Source organism: Panicum virgatum, chromosome 5N, assembly GCF_016808335.1.
Source record: "Panicum virgatum strain AP13 chromosome 5N, P.virgatum_v5, whole genome shotgun sequence".
Classification (NCBI taxonomy): Eukaryota; Viridiplantae; Streptophyta; class Magnoliopsida; order Poales; family Poaceae; genus Panicum; species Panicum virgatum.
This window is the reverse complement of record NC_053149.1, coordinates 71,246,067-71,262,201: the sequence shown is the minus strand read 5'-3', so window position 1 is coordinate 71,262,201 and position 16,135 is coordinate 71,246,067. Positions and strand designations below refer to the sequence as shown.

The 16,135-nt window shown below is 45.0% G+C and overlaps 3 protein-coding genes across 3 annotated transcripts; 2 read left to right on the top strand and 1 right to left on the bottom strand.

The window, feature by feature from the left end:
• Positions 1–5,185: 5,185 nt before the first annotated feature.
• LOC120676628 (cationic peroxidase SPC4-like) lies at positions 5,186–6,551 on the bottom strand. Its single transcript, XM_039957942.1, has one exon. The coding sequence runs from the start codon at positions 6,453–6,455 to the stop codon at positions 5,358–5,360; it is 1,098 nt and encodes a 365-aa protein (XP_039813876.1). The 5' UTR covers positions 6,456–6,551; the 3' UTR covers positions 5,186–5,357.
• A 1,935-nt stretch (positions 6,552–8,486) lies between these two features.
• LOC120674637 (40S ribosomal protein S10-1-like) lies at positions 8,487–10,856 on the top strand. The gene is made up of 5 exons (XM_039955787.1): positions 8,487–8,634; positions 8,736–8,784; positions 9,217–9,499; positions 9,925–10,060; positions 10,502–10,856. Exons 1-5 carry the CDS (start codon positions 8,632–8,634, stop codon positions 10,571–10,573), a joined length of 543 nt encoding a protein of 180 aa, XP_039811721.1. The 5' UTR covers positions 8,487–8,631; the 3' UTR covers positions 10,574–10,856.
• Positions 10,857–11,103: 247 nt separating this feature from the next.
• LOC120675588 (putative box C/D snoRNA protein SPCC613.07) lies at positions 11,104–14,319 on the top strand. The gene is made up of 5 exons (XM_039956788.1): positions 11,104–11,568; positions 11,684–11,897; positions 12,380–12,448; positions 12,738–12,870; positions 12,965–14,319. The coding sequence occupies exons 1-5, from the start codon at positions 11,316–11,318 to the stop codon at positions 13,946–13,948; spliced, it is 1,653 nt and encodes a 550-aa protein (XP_039812722.1). The 5' UTR covers positions 11,104–11,315; the 3' UTR covers positions 13,949–14,319.
• Positions 14,320–16,135: the final 1,816 nt, after the last annotated feature.

Genomic DNA, 16,135 nt, shown 5'->3' with positions numbered 1-16,135 from the left:
GATCAGATGTATCCCACCCAAAGTACAAGTACACACACATACACACATTTATTTATTGCGACGCTTCTTGGTTAAGGGTACATGATTTGGTGCTAACGACCCTGGTTTGACTAATTAAACACCTGGGGTGTTACAATATACGGAGGCAAAAAAGACGCCATCTCCAATAGTTCACCATATTACTTCCCAAAAAATGAAAAGTTCGCCCCACAAGGACAATTTCGCGAGAACCATCGTGATCCCGCGGCCTATCTTGCGCGCTTCCTTCTGCCTGCCGCCGCCTGCAGTGCTTTGCGCTTCCCCCAGACTGTGATCGCCCCTCCCTGGTGATCGCCTCTCCCTATCATGGCGTGGCTGTACAGGCCATTCTTCGGGCTGACCGGCGACTGCCCTTCCTCAAGCGCGCACGCACAGATGCCACCGCCGGCCGCTGTACTGTACGTCTCATCTCCTCACATGGTGATGGCCTCGCCGGCTACAAAGGAGCCTTGGAGGAAGAAAATAAAAGAACACAATGACCGCCATCATGTGGGTGCTCGGGGGGTCATTAATTATGGAGATTGGGAGCTCGGAACCGTGCTCATATTTAAGCACAAGTCAGATCAATTTGTCAATTGTTAGAAGATGGGTAAGTTGGATGGGGAATTATTGGAGAGTATTTTTTTCTAAAAAATCAAGAATGGGGAAGTAGGATAAGGAACTCTTAGAGACGCTGTGAGACTCTCTAAATAAGAAAGGGTTGGTAAAAAAAGAGTAAAAATGCATGAATAGCCATTATACTTGTTAGTGTGTTTCAGTTTGGTCACCGTATTTTGAAAAGTGCAAATCGCAGCCACTAAAGTCGTTTGACTCTATCAATACGGTCATTACCTCTGTAGCTATATGTATTTGGATGATGTATCATTCTTTTTTTTTTGCAAATTGCTCCCTCTCATTTGAGTTATTTGAGACATCATATAGTTACCCTAATTCTCTATTATACGGGTAAAATCGGAGCACTCGTAATTCACGTTGGCGTTAGCGTCGGCATCGGCGGCGGTGCGGCAGCGGCGACAATTGGATAGAACCTAGCGACAAGACAACAACAACTCTAGGCAACGTGTGGATTGAGGGGAACTCAAGCTTCGCTAGCAATGGCTCCTGTCCGCTGGCTGGAGAACGCACTAGCTCCTTCTTATAGTACGTTCACAAGATCTGCTACTTACTAGCCTCCTTTACTAATGCAGTGTCGATCTCTGAATTAGATATGTTACTTGATGTTCTAGGTGATCATAGTGACTCATTTAGTGTGCAACTATTTCACGGTGGAGTTTTCATTAGCAGTGGTACCAATCAGGATTATGTGGATGCAAAAACTGTGTGGTATGATTTCTGTGAGATGGACAAATGGTCTCCTTTAGTGGTTGAAGATATTGTTGAGGATCTTGGGTACGAGATGGCTGGTAGAGTTAAAGTGTACTGGTTACGTCCTGGCAAGGCTGTGAATGAAGATGGACTAGTACCAATCAAGAAGGATGCTGATACTAACAACATGGTTTCCATGGTACAGTTTGGCCATAGGTTTCTTGATATGTATCTTGACCATGATGATAACATTAATGGCTATAACCGGGACGACATCATAGCCTACCATGCTGACCAAACACCACCAGTGGTTAACCCTAGTGAGCTCTCTTATGTGCCACCACAAAAGGGTGAGAAGCTTCAGCTTCTAGATACTAAGATGCAGAGTTCATGCAGAGAAACCAATCATGATGATAATGAAAATGACGTAGATTCAGAGGATTCAAATTTTGTTCCTCAGCTTACGGACAGTGACTATGATCTAGATGATGGAGATGACGACCTATATGATGACTATGTTGATGATCTTGATAATTTGAAGGGGTAGCAAGTGGCAGAACCTTTAGAGGACTCTGAAGAAGATGAGAATCAGTTACCAGATTCAGATGAAGAAGAAATGAGGTTCAACTTCAAAAAATTCAGAGAAGAAGACATGCACAACCTAAAATTTTATGTAGGCCAAGTGTTCTCATCTATTGACATGTTGAGAAAAGCTATAAATGAATATAGTTGCAAGAAGAGAGTTGACATAAAAAAACAACCAATGAGAGTATAAGGCTTGGTGCAAAGTGTGCAGAAGATGGTTGTCCTTGGTACCTGTGGGTTTCTAAGGATAGTAGAACAAAATCCCTAATGGTTAAGAGATATAATGGAGAGCACACCTGCAGGAAGAAGTGGAAGGTCAGGGCATTCACTTCAAAATTTCTAGCTGACAAGTACATCGATTCTTTTAGAGCAGATGAAAACATGAACTTGAAGAATTTTTCAAGAATTGTACAAAAAGAGTGGAACATGACACCTTCTAGGAGCAAATTATGTAGAGCAAGAAGATTGGCAATGAAGGCTATTTATGGAGATGAGGTTGCTCAGTACAATCTTCTATGGTATTACGCACTTGAAAGAAGATCCAATCCTGGTAGTAGCTTTTATCTTTCACTTGATAAAGACGGAAGGTTTAGCCACTGTTACTTCAACTTTGATGCTTGCAAGAGAGGCTTTCTTGCAGCCTGTAGGCCTGTGATATGTCTTGATGGTTGCCACATTAAGACAAAATATGGTGGCCAGTTGCTTACAGCCGTAGGTATGGATCCAAATGATTATATATTCCCAATAGCTTTCGTTGTGGTTGAGGTTGAGGATACCTCAACATGGAGCTGGTTCCTCACAACATTTAAGCAAGATCTTGGAATCGTCAACACCGAACCATGGACCATAATGAGTGACAAATAAAAGGTAAGTTTAGTTTACCTAAATTTTTTAGATTCTCTATATGTTCTTAATTAACTCGGTTTCTATAAATTTTACACATTATAGGGATTGATTAGAGCAGTGAGTGATCACTTTCCTCATTCAGAACACAGGTTCTGTGTGAGGCATATGTGGCAAAATTTCAATGTACTTTTTTAAGGGGACGTTTTGAAGGATCAATTATGGAAGATTGCAAGAAGCAATACTCTTGTGCGCTGGGAAGCTACCATGCAAGAGATGAAAGAAATAAATGAAGATGCATACAAATGGCTTGAAGAATTGACACCTAACACTTGGGTGAGAGCATTTCAGAGTGACCTACCCAAGTGTGACATCCTACTTAACAATAACTGTGAGGTTTTTAACAAGTAAGTTTAACTAACTTATTTTTGCACTTATTAGTTGTTTTTATTCATTTATCTAGACAATTGAGTTTACTACTGAATACATATGTATATTTCGGAAGCTAGAGAACTGCCAATCCTAAGTATGATAGATAGGATCAAGACCCAACTGATGACCAGGATATACAACAAACAAAATGAGGCAAAGAAATGGTCTGGTCACATCTGTCCCAAGATTATGAAGAAGGTAGCGAAGAATACAGAGCTAGCAAATGCATGCTTCGTTTCACCCGCAGGGGAGGGAATATTTGAGGTTGCAGGTATGGGCACACAATATATTGTAGACCTCAAAGTAAAGAGTTGCACGTGTAGAAGGTGGGATTTGAGTGGCATTCCATGCAGTCATGCCATAGCATGCATGAGGGAAGACCAGATTGCACCAGAGGATATGGTTCACTCATGTTATTCAATTGAAAGCTTCTGGAAGGCTTATGGTAACATTATTGTGCCATGCCATGATAAGAAAGAGTGGCATAAGATGAATGGGCGCCCAATTGAGCCACCTTTGTATGTGAAAAAGGTTGGGAGGCCTCCAAAGAACAGGAGGAAGCAACCTTATGAAGCTGAACTGAAGAAAGGTGGAAAGAAGATGTCAAGGCATGGAGTTGTCATTCATTGTAGACACTGTGGAAAATATGGACACAACAAAGCTGGTTGTAGTGATGCTAAAGCAGGCCTACCACCAATTGAGGAGGTTAGTAAAAAGATAAAAACTCCTTCTGATGCATCTGCTGAAGATGAGCCAGTCATAACACAGGCGAGTTATCATACTAGAAAATTATTGTTATACCTATCATAATTATATTCAGTCGTTTCATTCTACTATATGGAACTGTTGTGTTATAGGACCATAACGTGCAATGGAGAGATGAGGATTTGCCATCATCTCAACAATATGAAGCCAGCATGCTTGCTGATATGTTACATGAGGTAAATACGCATGATTTTGCTTCACAAGTCATTTTTGCAACATACAAGTGACCACATACTTTTGATATAACTTCAAAGAACACAACTACAGAGAGGGCCTGCACACCCCACTCCTTTACCCGACTCCGGATTCATCCAATCTGTTGTGATGAATCAATGCTCAATTCCTGCTACCACTGAAACAAGACAAGGTAGTCAAGCAAAGAAGCTAGAGGAGATGAAACATGCTAAAAACAATGAAATAGCTGCCAAGAGAGATGCTGCACTTGAAGCAAAGTTAAAGGCTGCAGAGAATAAGGCAACAGAGGCACGAGCAAGGAAAGAAAAGGCTGCAGAGAAGAAAGTAGCTCTTGCACAAGCTAGGAAGGTTGAGGCTGCACAGAAGAGAGCAGCAGTTTTGGAGGCAAAAAGGATTGCAATTGAAGAGAGAAAAGCATTAGCGACTGCAAAAAAAGAAAAAGCAGCTGCCAAAAGGGCAGCCGATGCTCATGCAAGGAAGGAAACACAAGCTGCCAAGAAAGCAAAGAAAAACTAATCTATTTGTCTTTCTGATTTTTTTGAAATAATATTGTTATTCGGAACTGAACTTTGATTGATGAAAAACAAATGTTACGCATTGATGCTTTTAGTCACATTGGAGCTCTAATTGTTGAGTAAAGGTTAAACATGCATGCTAATTTTCATTGTTCGGCTTACATGCATGCCTCAAATAACTCAAATGAGAGGGAGCAATTTGCAAAAAAAGAATGCTACACCATCCAAATACGTATGGCTACAGAGGTAATGACTGTATTGATAGAGCCAAACAATTTTAGTGGCCGCGATTTGCACTTTCCAAAATACGATGGCCAAACTGAAACACACTAACAACTACAATGGCTATTCATGCATTTTACTTTTTTAAAAAAAAGAATGGCGCTGAAAACGTTTTCCATGGACTCGCCATCTTCGTCCACTCGCTTTCTGGCTCGGCATCACGCACAAGAAGAAGAGCGTGGGCCTTTGGCATATGGGCCCGGCCCGTCTTGCAAAGGCCGCACTGGGTCGGATCGATGGAGCTGTTTATTTTCATTTCTTGTGTTTCTTAAAAAAAATCATTTCTTGTTGCATGCATACGTGGTCAGCTTATTCGTCCGTCTGCTACCTTCACACACTACTACACTAGCAAGCTTGCTTAACACTTGATCTATGGTCGATCGGTCTAGAGAGTAGCTAGAGCACGAGGCTCTCGGCGGCGTCGACGACGTTCTCCACGACGGACCACGGCAGCTCGTCGTCGCTGCGGCCGGCGTTGCGCGCGGAGCAGTTGGCGCGGATCTGCCCCTGCGACGCCCCGGTCAGCACATTGATCTGCCCCATCTTGACGTACGAGTAGATGAACTGCTCGAAGAAGGCGTCCTGGTCGACGGCGAACTTGGTGACCAGGGGCTTGGTCCTGCCGTCGGTGAAGAGGTCCTGGTCGGAGGTGAAGAGCCCCTGCCGGTTGAGCAGGTCCACGTAGTACTTGTTATCGAACGTGTTGGGCGTCCGGATGTCGTTCACCGTGGTGTTGTCGGCGCCCTGGACGGGGCAGGTGAGCCTCAGCCGGCCGGCGAACCACTGGTTGAGGGTGGGGTCCTGCGTCGGGAAGAGGCGGTCGTCGAAGGAGCCGCAGTGGGCGATGCCGACGGTGTGGCCGCCGGAGAGCGCCACGAGGTCGGCGGCGTCCAGGTTGATCTTGGACAGGAAGCTGAGGAGCGTGGTGACGTTGGAGCTCGGCGGCGGGAGCGCGGCGAAGACGGCGTCCTGCGACGCCGGCGCCAGGCCGTCGCGCCTGCCCAGGGGCACCTTGTAGGCCGGGCCGCCAGCCAGGGCCACGGAGTCGCGCGCGGCGAGGGTGAGGATGTCGGCGCAGGAGACGACGCGGGCGCCGCAGGCCCTGTCGAGGCGGTCGCGGATGTCGTTGATGGCCTTGAAGGCGGCCGGGCGGAGCGTCTGGTTGGGCACGGCCTCCTGCTCGCTCTGCTGGGCGGGCGTCTTGTCGAGCAGGATGGAGGCGTCGCAGCCCTGGACGAAGCAGTCGTGGAAGTGGAGGCGGATGAGCGCGGCGGCGAGGCCCACGTTCTGGCTGACGGCCGACTGGAGGAAGTCCCTGACGATGGACTCCGCCTTGGGGCAGCTCTTCTTGTAGAAGTCCAAGGACAGGCCCGGCGCCAGCGGAGGGTAGCTGCTGCTGCTGCTGATCGCCGCCGATGATGATGCACATGCACTCAGACTCAGCAGCAGCAGCAACGCGGCCGCCACCACAGCAGCAGCAGGGCTCCCCGCCATGCTTCTCTTAATTTGCTTGCCGATCGATCACTATAGCTGCTTGTTGGCTAGATGGGGGAGGCCAAGGCGTGTGGAAGTAAGCCCTGCGCTCGGCCGGCTTCATTTATAGCAAGCAACTCGAGTCGAGTCGACTGTGTTCGCCGCCACTGGACGACGATGCAAATACAAAGGCTGTGTTTAGTTCTCTTGGAAAAGTACTGTAGCGGTGGGAAAACACTGTAGCGCACTGTAGCACTTTTCGTTTGTGCTGAATATTGTCCTACCATGACTTAACTAGGCTTAAAAGATTCGTCTCGCAACGTACATCAAAACTATGCAATTAGTTTTTTTATTTACTTATATTTAGTACTCCATGTATAGGTCATTTAGTATATTTAATGTTTCGATGTGATGGAGATGTGATAGAAAATTTGGAAAGTTGGGAGGAGTTTGGGGTATCTAAACACACCCAAAGCTGTTTAGTTTAGGTAGGGGACAGACAGGAGCGCGTGGTGATAATCTCCTTTCCAATTCCAGCTCGTGCTCGTCTGGGTGGCTGCTGTGCTGGTCAAACAGGAGATGGATGATGATGGATCGAGGAAGCAGCATGCATGGAAAAGGGACTACTGTAGTATGCGACAGGGGTGGTGGGTACCGTCGTTCGTGGTTCACTGCACCAATCTTAATCTAGGCTACTTGCTTCTAGTACAACTTGTACCGATACCGATGCAAAGGACAATGAACTTCGCGAGCGAGTTGGTAATTTCTTGGTCCACAAAACAATACAATATAAGATCCGTGCACTTCAAACTAGTTCAAATTTGACCAAATTTATGGTACTATTAGCTCTCATATCTTTAATTAAATTTATTTTGAAAATGTAATTTATAAATAATCTAATGGTACTTATTTTGTATCAAGAACATTATTATTATTTTTATAAAAAATTATTTAAAATTCAAATTAACCGTTTGACTTATCTAAAGGTGAGAATTGTATTCTTTTATGGAGCGAGGGAGTACTAGCTCGGAACTAGTTGTGGAAGAAGAAATAAAGGTGGGATCAAGACCATTTCAGCACTCTCTCTTTTTCTTGCGGCATGAGTTTGCAACGACCATGTAGTTTTGTATCTTCAGTTTTCTGGAAAAAAGTAATAAAGGCTAGCTAGTGTGCCCGATCCCTCCCCCCATCTAGTAGCCACTTGCTTCTTCTTTCCCGGAGGATTAATATAAAAAAAATCTGCTTTACAAGTTAGGCGGCTAGCTGTTTGATGAGATGCATGCATGCGCAGGTCCTCCGGCCGGCCTCGAGCTTTCTCACTGCTTTATCCACTGATTTTTTTTTCCCTTTCTCAGTCCTGAAGAGGAATATCTATCTACTAACATATGTCCATCCTCAAGAACTGAATGAAGAAGCAGAGCAAGGAAACAGTTGAATCACCTTTTTCGTACCAAGGTTGGAAGCAAGCAAACAAGCAGATACAGAGTTGAATCACCTTTTTCGATGGTCATCCGTCCCTTATTACTTTTGTGAACCTCCCTTTTCATCGTGTGATCGTCATATCATCATAGGACCATGACTAGGCTAAACTCATCACCATCAGGGAAAACCGAAAAAGATATGATCACGCACTCACACACTGCTAGGGCCAAAGCCAAAGATATGGTCTCGAGCTTTCTCTCGCTCGGTAAACGTCGCTGTCTACTCGACTGCCCCTTTGCCTTGCATGCGTGGATGCTCAGAGCATGGCGGCCAACCTCTGCTCCTGGCCGGTGCACTGCATATGACTCACTATATGAGTGCTAGTAGCGGCAGATCGATCGATGAGCTTGTTCATGGCATCTACGCTTGTCACTTTTTTCATGATCCATCCAGCAGTCCTGTCCAACACGTTATATTCGTTTCTTCTTTTCCTGGCTCCAATTTTCCGCTTTCCTTAATAATCTTAAATTCAAAAAAAAATCTTAGTGGGCCAGGACATCAGAATATGGGCCGATTTCTGCATCCAAAACAAAATAAAACGAAACAAGGCAAGGCCCAGAACGAGGAGGAAATTAAAACAGACGCGGCCCAGATCCGCCTCCCTCTATATATCGACTCGCCACACAGCTAGGGTTTTCTCTCCTCGCAGCGCGCCACCGCCCCCCTGAAACACCCCCAAGCCGGCGCCGCTGCCGTCCGGCCCTCGTCCTTCACCATGGTGAGCCGATCTTAACGAATCTACATCCGTGGGGGTTGCCAATGCATTTGTTCCAGCGGCGTCTTCTAACGCGATGATGTGCTTTTCTCCCTCCCTCGTAGATCATCTCCAAGAAGAACCGCCGCGAGATCTGCAAGTACCTCTTCCACGGTGACCTCCTTTCTCTTGTATCCCTATGCTGGCGCCCAAATAATTGGTTTTGGGCAGATTGTCATCTGTGATTAGATGCCTGTTGTTGGTATTTTTAGCCCGATAGGTTCTCAATTGTCAATGTAGTACTCGTCACCAGAGTTGTTGCAGCCAGATGCTATATAAAAGGATCTCGTCATTGCAACATAACTTCGACATGTTTGTTTGCTATGTACTCTCTATATAGGTCTCCTGTGGAGGGCATGGATTATCATTTTTTTCATATCTAACGAGTGATTCAAAATGTTGTATTTGCATGTTCCCAATGCAATCAGTTCTAGGACATTTCTAATTTTCAGGATCAATACAATGTCAATGTGTATGTAGAATGGGTGATTATCATTTGTTAGGCTGAGGGTATATGTAACACTTCTGAACCTATCTCTGGTGCAGAGGGTGTCTTGTATGCCAAGAAGGACTACAACCTGGCCAAGCACCCCAAGCTTGATGTCCCCAACTTGGAGGTCATTAAGCTCATGCAGAGCTTCAAGTCAAAGGAGTATGTGAGGGAGACCTTCTCCTGGCAGTATTACTACTGGTACCTCACCAACGATGGCATTGAGCACCTCCGCACCTTCCTCAACCTGCCATCGGAGGTTGTGCCTAATACCCTCAAGAAGTCCTCCAAGCCCCCATCTCGACCCTTCGGCTCTGGCCCACCGGGTGACCGCCCCAGGTAAATTTGTCATCACCAGCTACTGTATGTCTGTATGCATCCCCAATATCTGTTTCGATTCCTATAAGGAAATATGAGGCCTGTATCTCTGGCTTTAGGTATTTACTTGGATGATTAGTTATTGTACTGTCCCGAGGAGTGGGGGCTATTAGCTTTTTTACTTAAATGACACTAGAGTTTAACTGTTTCTACTTAAGCATTCTGACATCCAGATTTTAGATAATGCATATTGAACTCATTATTATATTGGAGATGAGGTTGATGTCTTTGGACAGACTTTGTTTTGTTGCGAGTATTTGTGCAATGGATCATATTCATTAATGGTCCCTGAGTCCCCACTCTTGTACATTATTGCCTGTTTCTGGATTGTCAATAGAACCTCACTGTGATGCCATGGTTACTGACATATTCTGTTCATTTGGCAGGGGCCCCCCACGTTTTGAGGGTGACAGGCCGAGGTTTGGAGACAGGGAGGGTTACCGAGGAGGTCCGCGTGGTGCTCCAGGTGATTTTGGTGGTGATAAGGGTGGTGCTCCTGCAGAGTTCCAGCCATCTTTTAGGGTAAGATTTCTGTAGAGATCAGGATTGATCCTATGACTTGTGAAGCAGCTCTTCACATTGCTGTCTGTGTTTACATTATCCATCTCATTTCAGGATAGCTATAAGCTCAATTTTGTGGTACCTCTCATACTTGAATGCATCAGTTTATATCGTGTTGCTCAAGTCCCTTTGTTATTTCCATGCAATGTTCATGTCTTGTGCTGACTTATCACAAGCTTTGAAATGCCTGTAGAAGTTTCAGTAGTGTGGTTTGGTAAGTAGATATAATGATTTGTGGCCTTGTTTGATGAGTCTGCAGTGTTTTTTGAAGTTGCTTACTATATGCAGTGTTTACGTTTCATGGCATGTACATGTAGATTGGCCTTTGGTAAGATCTATGAACTGCAATCATATTAAGTGTTTTTTGCTTAATTGACGCCATGCTTGTTTTTGTTTGTTCAGGGTAGCAGACCTGGCTTTGGCCGTGGTGGTGGCGGCGGCGCTTTTGGTGCTGGGGCATCTTCCATGGAGTGATACTTGAGTTAGCAAAGCCCGCACATTGTTTTGATGAAAAGCTTTACAGATGCAGCGCGCAAGGGGAGGCTTCTCTGTTGGTCTTTGAATTATGAGGACAACGCGATTATGTTTACCAAGTTGTAGCAGTGGTTATGTGATTTTTCGTTTTTGTTAGATGAAATTCTTGAGGCTGTTGGTCGGCCAAGATTCCAAGAATGAAGAATGTTATGAGCAAGTTATCATCATTCTGTCTCTGTCGTCTCCTGTGTCGGTTGAATGTACGATCCCTCTCTTTTGCTCTGGTGTGATTCGGAGTTGAATTCTTTGTTGATTTCCTGCCAAGCTGAACTTTCAAAAGCATCAATCGCCGGTGTGCCTGTGCGCTGGTTCGCGTTTAAACGATTGTATGAAGGTTATTTATTCTTTATTTTAAAATGCTCGTTGCAATTCTATCTCATCGAACAGGGAGACTTGACTCTTGAGCACTCGAATGCTCACGGTCATGGCCTACTAAAAGTCTAAAACCAACCAAATCGTGAACCGTCGTCGTGGTTTCCCTTCCCGGCGTCCACCTCGCGGAGGCCGCGCCGTCAAACGTTTCCGCCGGCGCCGCCAGAACAAAAACGGTCAGAATCCCTCGGGGTCTGTTTCCCCTAGGCTAGGTGGCTCTGGCTCGTCCGCTGATAAACCTCTCGCCCGTTAAACCCTAGCAAGCACCTACCCGCCGCGCCGCACGCAGCACCCTCGAGCCATCTCTGGAATGGAGGAAGATCGGGAGGAGCCGCCACCCGCGGAGAACGTGTCCTCCAGCGGCGGCGGCGGCGACAAGAGGGGGTCCCCGTGCGAGGAGTGCGGGGAGCAGCCATGGAAGTACCGGTGCCCCGGCTGCGCCCGCCTCACCTGCAGCCTCCCCTGCGTCCAGGCGCACAAGCGCCGCACCGCCTGCACCGGCAAGCGCCACCGCACCGACCCCGTCCCCCTCGCCCAATTCGACGACAACCAGCTCATCTCCGGTAAGCCGGCCCCAAATCCCTCACCCAGGTTCTCCTTTGCTTCCTTCGTCCCTCTGATCATCATCAATCGATGCCGACCGCTGATTGAATTGCTGCCCTGTGCTTGCGCGTAAAGATTACAACTTTCTGGAGGAGACCAAGCAGGTCAGGGAGTCGGCGCACAGGCTCATCGGCGGCTTCGGCCGTAACTTCGGGGGACAAGGGGGCGCCCAGCTGCCCAGCTGGCTGTTTTTCCTCCGCAAGGCCGCGCAGCGCAGGGGTATCAGGCTCTACTTCCTCCCCAGGGGCATGGCCAGGAGGGAGCAGAACCGTTCCCGACACAACCACAGGTGCTCTGGCTTTGCTGCTCATTGCTTGGCCTCTATGATCGAAATTCCTTGTCATCAGTGTGATGCATTGCTGCTGAGATGTCAGCAGGTTTGCTTTGCCATTATTGCTTTCTTTTGGTTTAAAAGGCTTTTGATTCAGTTCAGCTATGCATTGTTCCAATATTTGTGTGCTTGCCAGATAGACAAAAGATGTTATCAGACTTCCTTTGAATAATGGTATTGTGCAGTAGCCACTGAAAGTTAATCTGTATTAGTGTTGTCTCGTGAAAAAATGCTATGTTTCACTTTTACTGCTTAGCATATGCCCCCCCCCCCCCTTGATCAATCCATAACTAGCGCAGACATTCACAATCAATCGACTTCATTGGTTGCAAGAAAAAAACTCGTTAAATTGACGTATATCCTATCCCTGTTAACAGTGCCATTAGCACATTTTTTTTCTGTTCTTTTCATAGATTTACATCTGAATCCCCCTTTTGCAGAAAGGATTGCATATACTGGACACTCGAATGGAAATTGAATTCAACAGATGTTGTCCTCACTGACCATGAGTAAGTCTATCAATATTCTTCTTCCTCCTCCTGATCTGCTTGCTTGCATATTTGGAACGGTTTCAATATGGCAATATTTCGTTAAATAGTTTAAGATGTTTTTTTTTTCGTTCTCAAACTTCCTACTGTTAGACATGTTATTATTCTGTCATTATTTATCAAACTACTGCAGGAGTTTTTTTTTTGTGTGCGTGAAATAGAAATGTGTATGGTGACTGCAGAAGCCTGGTATATCTCGGTATGCTATCACACCTTTCTTTATGTTCTCATTTTGTGCCTTATTTTTCAGAATAGATGAGCATACAACCTTGCTCTCTCTATTGGAAAAGCATCTTAGTCCTGGCCCTTGGAAGGATCAGCTTACACAATTTCGCAATACAGAACTTCGTGATCTGAAACTGTTCATTCAAAAGTCTGCCAAGGTATTGTAAATCAAGTCATCATGTGTGTAAAATACTTATTGAGCTTTGCTCTACTTTATTTCATCAAATAATGCTTTATTTTAACTTCCTATAGGAACCAGAATCACCATACCGTCTACTCAATATAGAAGAACCGTTGCGACCACAATTGAGGGGTGTACTTGTTGTCGAGTATCCAACTATTAAAGTATTTCTTCCATCAGACAGTTGTGACTTCGACGTTGAGAAAGTGGCAAACAAGCTTGTTAAAGATGGGAAAACCACTGGCAGCACAACTGATGATCCACCTGTAGAAGGCAACAAGTTTCACGAGGAGGAAATAGAGGAAGGTGAGTTTTCACCTGAGACGGAGATTATAGATCTCAAGGACTGTGGACCTTCAAGTGCCAGTAAACTTACCGCAGCAGCGGTTACAGGTGAATCAAGGAGGGATAGCAATGTCGATTCTTCGGTGCTCTCATATCCCAGCAGTCAAGCAGTACATGGTCAGCAGAAAGAAGTAAATCAATATAGCAAGATGTCATCAATTGGAAGCTTTGGGGGTACAGAAACTAAATCCCTAATGGAAGTCTGTCCTCTAAGCATGGAGAAGGCTAGGGAAAGTGAGTTGTCGTCAAAGGGGAACATTGTTGATCTCAAGGTGCATGGAACTTCATATCCTGGCAGCCTTATGGAGGCAGAAGGTGCAACTCTATCTAAGATTGACATCAAGATAGATACTTTAGTCCCATCTTCCATCAACATCCTTGCCCCTGATGGTGCGACTGGTCCTCAGCATGAACATAGTCAACAGAGCAGAAGGACACCAAGCTCAACTCCTGAAGCTCTGAAAAGGAAATCTTGCATGAAAGTTTGTCCACTGGACTTTGACGACAACAATGGAGGGCTGTTCCCAGAGGTACCCGACTTGGCCTTTGAGCAAGAAATGATGGATAACTACCCAGAACTGTTTGGGGATATGGATGTTGACGATTTCTTAAGCTGTGATTTTGAAATGATGACCGGAGACAAATCGGTGGAGGCAATGTCTGGGTTACTGTGGGATGACTTGGAGGAAGGGGAGATTCCAACAATGTGAAGGAAGAAAACATGATGCTTCAGAATTTGTGCTAGTTCGAGCAAACGAGTCTGCATATTGTGCTTTTCCAGGGACGTTCTGTAACGTAATGGTAGAGCCCTCACATGTTTCTGCATCTACATCAAAGAGTGTTTTGCACCTTCTGTTATTCTTTATAAGATTTCTTTTGTCAAATTTCTTTGTTTTTTTTTTCACCTGCCGTTGCCGGGCTAGCATAGTGTCAGGTGCCAAGCAAGGTAGCCTGTCGCTCCTTGCTGCAGAAATTTTGGGGTTGTAAGTTTGTAATGCTTGTTACTTACTGAGCAATTTTGAATTGAATCCAACTTTGGGCATTATTAAGTTGTATATTTAGTATACAGTATTCTGCGGAATTCATGGTCTACAAATACATGTAATTTGTCGGGGGTTCAGATGCTTCTGATTGAGAACCTACCACATGCTGATCATTATTCGTGAAAATGCGTTGGATAATCGAAGAGCAAATTATTTTTTTCCCCTGAGATTAGGAAAGAACACAGTTACACAGATGATGATATTCAAATCTACTTTTGCTACATAGTATCATGAAAATTCGTCAAAATCCACAAATATTATTTGAGATTCTTGCAGGATGAGGCTCAACCAATAAGTAGTAAAGCAGTTTTTTCATCGGTAGTGTGAGGAACCGCCCAAATTATCTCGATTAAACTAGGTTATCATCCATTGATCAATCCCAGCTTAAGCGAGATAATCCCGGTAGTCCCCGGTATGCGCTTGAGCAACGCCCAGGATCAAACCGCATACCGTTTGTTCACATCATAGCAACAATCACAAGGATACATATGAGAGCAAAATTTTAAACTTTTGATTACAAGTCTTAATCATCTTACAAAAATGCATGAAGTTAACTATAGCATAAGCAATTAAACACAAGAATTTTCAGCATCTGAAGGTTCCTTACAAACTAAGATGTATTCTAGGTCTAAGTGGATAACCTACCATGTTTTTCTTATGATTCAGAGTCTAAACGCAGCGGATATTTAGAGAATATTAAGTAGCAATAATGATGTCCTTGCCCAAGACACCTAAACGCAGCGGATATTTAGAGAATATTAAGTAGCAATAATGATGTCCTTGCCCAAGACACCACTTGCATAAACTTTGAGAGGGTTCCACCGTCCATCCACTTTGCCGGCTCCGGCAGGATGAACGTGGCGGTCACTTCTTAGGAGAAAACCTGCAAAACAACTTAACGGCAACACCGTAAGTACATTTCGTACTTGCAGGACTTATCCACAATACTATACATTTGGTGGATGCAAGAGGCTAGTCAAGTTTTAACATTGGTATATAAAAATGCGAGCATAGTTGTCAAGTGAATAAGCAAAAGACATGGCATCTAATATTTCTATATCAAGCACCAATACAATTGTATAAGTAAAGTGATCATGTAATTATGAGCTCAATCTTCCATAAGCCCTTCACAAAACTCTACGTTAAAGTCAAAGTACAAGAGCGTGCTCAATGTCCGAGAGCGCGGCTATTGCAATAGATTATAAACCCTGCAGGGGTGTACAACTTTTCCCACACGACACGAGACCATATGCCATACGACCCGTCGATCTGTAAGCAATGATTCACGTGTCAACCGTTCGCATACCCATCCCCAACGCTGAGACGAACGGCCGGGATGGACAGGTGCAACGGAACCGCCGACTACACCCCATCACAAACCGCGTTGAATCCGTTCAGTGAAGGGTGCGCGTATGGTACTTAGCTTACCATCCCATTATAAAGCATGTGGCTTGTACGGAAAAGTGCTCAAGTATCAAAGCGATGACGCATCGGTCCTTAACCAACTCAAGCAAGTCTAAACCATTTGGATTCCACTTCCAACATGGCCCTACCACACTTGCTCAAGTCTCGATCCATCATTCATATCTTGCTCATGTTTTAATCTTTCTCATCTACTCAAGTATATTTAAGCAAACACCCTATAGCTCGCGAGTGATGGTGACCTTGCCATCTCTCGACTTCTACCGTAAGCTAAGCATGGCTAAGCAAATTAATTCGAGAAGTCTAAGCATACATACTTTACCTAGTATAAGTTGTTCTAGAGCTATAAGGGAAACATGCCGAGCGGGTTCTACACAAATCACATGACTAGATAGGGTTAAAGCCCATGCACAAGCAATACTTTATAATAGC